Source organism: Trachymyrmex septentrionalis, unplaced genomic scaffold (genome assembly GCF_001594115.1).
Source record: "Trachymyrmex septentrionalis isolate Tsep2-gDNA-1 unplaced genomic scaffold, Tsep1.0 scaffold60, whole genome shotgun sequence".
Taxonomy (NCBI): Eukaryota; Metazoa; Arthropoda; class Insecta; order Hymenoptera; family Formicidae; genus Trachymyrmex; species Trachymyrmex septentrionalis.
In genome coordinates this window covers 4,636,265-4,639,247 of record NW_017305779.1, presented here as the reverse complement: position 1 = coordinate 4,639,247, position 2,983 = coordinate 4,636,265, and the positions used below count along the sequence as shown (strand labels likewise).

The 2,983-nt window shown below is 36.0% G+C and overlaps 1 protein-coding gene across 2 annotated transcripts in view; it reads left to right on the top strand.

Annotated features, from left to right (window-relative positions):
- Positions 1 to 278: 278 nt before the first annotated feature.
- LOC108752631 overlaps positions 279 to 2,983 on the top strand; it is a 54,432-nt gene continuing 51,727 nt past the window's right edge. Inside the window, exon 1 of one of the 2 annotated variants that reach the window (XM_018493604.1) lies at positions 279 to 733. In XM_018493604.1, coding sequence (XP_018349106.1) covers positions 652 to 733 — 82 coding nt within the window. In that variant the 5' untranslated portion in view covers positions 279 to 651. The remainder of the gene's footprint in view (positions 734 to 2,983) is intronic. The other variant, XM_018493605.1, reaches the window with a different exon arrangement.

The window sequence follows — 2,983 nt, the reverse complement described above, 5'->3', positions numbered from 1 at the left end:
AGAGAGAGAGAGAGAGAGAGAGAGAGAGAGAGAGAGAGAGAGAGAGAGACAGAGTATATAACATTTATCATTTTTTATACGTACATATACAGATCGAAATAATTAATTTGTATCTTCTAGAAACGCGGGGTGTCGAATCGGAATTGTATATTTCGTAGAATTCTCAGGAACCTCCATTGGTTCGTGGGATCGTTCACCCTCGGTGATTTTCGGCGTGGCACTCCGTGCCGCGACGTGCTGGCGCGGTTGTTGAATCAGTTGAAGTCAGTCGCGTTTTATCCTGCGACCGCGTCGTGCGAGATATCTTTCTCAGCGAGTTTTGGCGCCGCGTTGCTCCGTGCCGGTCACGGCAGTCAGTGGTGTCAGTCGCGTTCCGTTCGGTGTGCGCGTATGTTTCTTGTTTGTTCGATCCGCGATCATATATAATTCCGATCATTCATCCTTTCCCACGGCGAGACTTTCGGCGCCGAAAGATATGTCAGTCGCGATCGGCGCACGTTCATGGACGCGCGGTTGCGTCGTTCGACACGGCGCGAAACGTCGCGCAATGTGACGAGCGATCAGTGCGATGATCGTGGCGTGTCTCGCGAGTAACAACGTGATTACATTGACGATCGACGTGAGATTGCTCGACGAGGGACGCGCGTCACGATGGGCAGCGAGGCGGATGTGGAAGCTGCGAGCACCAACGCCGTGGATTCCGACGGTTCGGTCAGCTGGGAGGACTTTTTCGGTGAGTACTTTTATATTTCGTCTCTTTCAGATTTATACATACATTCGAAAGTGTATCCCTAAAAAGATATCGATGTGAAGTTAACACTATATGCGGTGTCTTACAGTTCTCACCATGTTGCAGATGTTAGTATTAATTTTTTCACGCAAGTGATACTAATAAAGACTAAAGTTATTTATTTTATACTCATAAAAAAACCCTCCGATTTTAGAAGTGTCTCATCCGATTGTGATGAATACTGAATGTTATTTTCTAGACAAAAGTAAGGAATATGTATTTTTTTATGAGAGCCCCCGTTTGATGAGAGCCCACTATTAGGGAACATCTCTTTGAAAAATTCGAATGTATTGTTTTCTTTTTTTTGTTAAGAAAATCGATTTTTTTTCTTTCGAGGCGAGTATCGTCGAAATTATAAGAGATAGAAAAAGAAAATTTTCGGAATAAAAAGTGAATGATTTAAAAAGTAATTTATATAATAATAATAATTTCAAAAAATTTGTTTAAATTCATTTTTATTTATACAAATTAAAGAAATGTTTTTAATTATTAGGTAATCTTAAAAAAAATCAGTCAACTTTTACATATTTTAGACATTAAACATTTACATTAAACATTTTTTAGTTATTCACTTCGAAAGAAAAAAAATCGAAAAAAAAAAAAACAAACGCGTCTCTTATTTTTGTGTAGAAAACAATACATTCGAAGCTCATCGAAATCAGAGGTGGACATTTCCTGAGTTTTCTTTTTCAGATAATAGCGTCATTACTTGTTTACTTTGGTGACGAAATTATCGAATAACAAATATAGGTTTCAAAATCTCACTTTTAATATAAATTAACAAAATTCAGTAAAGCACGGTTTCGAGCTTGTACAGATAGTTAGTAAAAGCTCAGTTGAATCTCACTTTTCAAAATAACAAAGAAGGTGCATTTAACTGAGTTATGACGTCACAAATGAGAGCTATCTGAGTTTGATGTAAATGAAAAGCGCAATTATAATATTAACACCAACCATGGTGTGGATTTAAAACCCCTTGGGATTTATTTGATTTTTTTTTGTGGCTAAACTAGTATACACTGTCGGAACTTAAAAATAGGTACATGTTTGATATTCGGCGAAAGCGAGAAAGAAAGTTCTAAGTTGCAGTTTAGTGCAGGAATAAAAAACAGATCTTATATCAACATCATCTTGATGTGTATTTAAAACCTAAACTGTTAAATCCACTGGTAAAAATTATATATAGACACCGCGTGATTTAAATTTACACCGATATGTTTTAGAATATATACATATACATACAATAATATATATATATATATATATATACATATTTTTCCTATTACATTTATTATTTACATTTATTATTCATACCATTTATGGAATTGTGGTTTTCGATTGATGGGATCGACAACCGCACACGCTTCGATTACGCATTGTGACTTCTACTTGAAGTTGCCTGTGAAACACTGCGTATATTTCGCAGGGTTTACAGTTCAACTTATGGCACGAACGTCCCGCGTCGGCTTGACAAATAAAAGTGCGGGCGCGCACTACTAACGCACTCTCGAAACGAACGACCCGGATTAATACGCGTCTTGCTCGCGCGTTCATTGGATCTAATAATGCGCAATCGTCTTTCTCTCCACGCATTTTTATCCTCTTTGAGACTTCGACGCAATCGCGCGGAACTCTCACGCTACATGCGCGTAAACTCCATGCTTGATTCCTCTGCGGTTTATTACATTTTTTTGTACTTTGCGCGAGCTGGCGTTGCTACTGTTTGCATTTAGAGATCGGAAAGGGAAAGAAAGAGTAAAAAGATATGAATAGATGTAGAAAATATAGTAAAGAGAGAAGGCGGATTATCGTGTCATAGATGAAACGTACGAAAGATAGAAATATCCTATTTCTTCTATGAAATTGGAGTAATCATATATCTTTTAACTTTAGAAGGGAAAACTAAAATATGTGCATTTGTTAGGAAATCAATAATTTAAATCTACCAATTAATGAACATTACCCAGTTATTGGACGGAATGACTAAAATTTTAAATATTATAAATTTTTACTAATATGTACGACTCTCTCTCTCTCTCTCTTTAAATAAATAAATAAATTTGTTGGTTATAACAATTTAATAAAACGAATTTATTCTAACTGATACATATATACTTTGTGATTTCTTTCTTGATATTTGTTTTTTATTTAATTATTTATTACAAGAATCTTTATTACAAGTATTATACAACA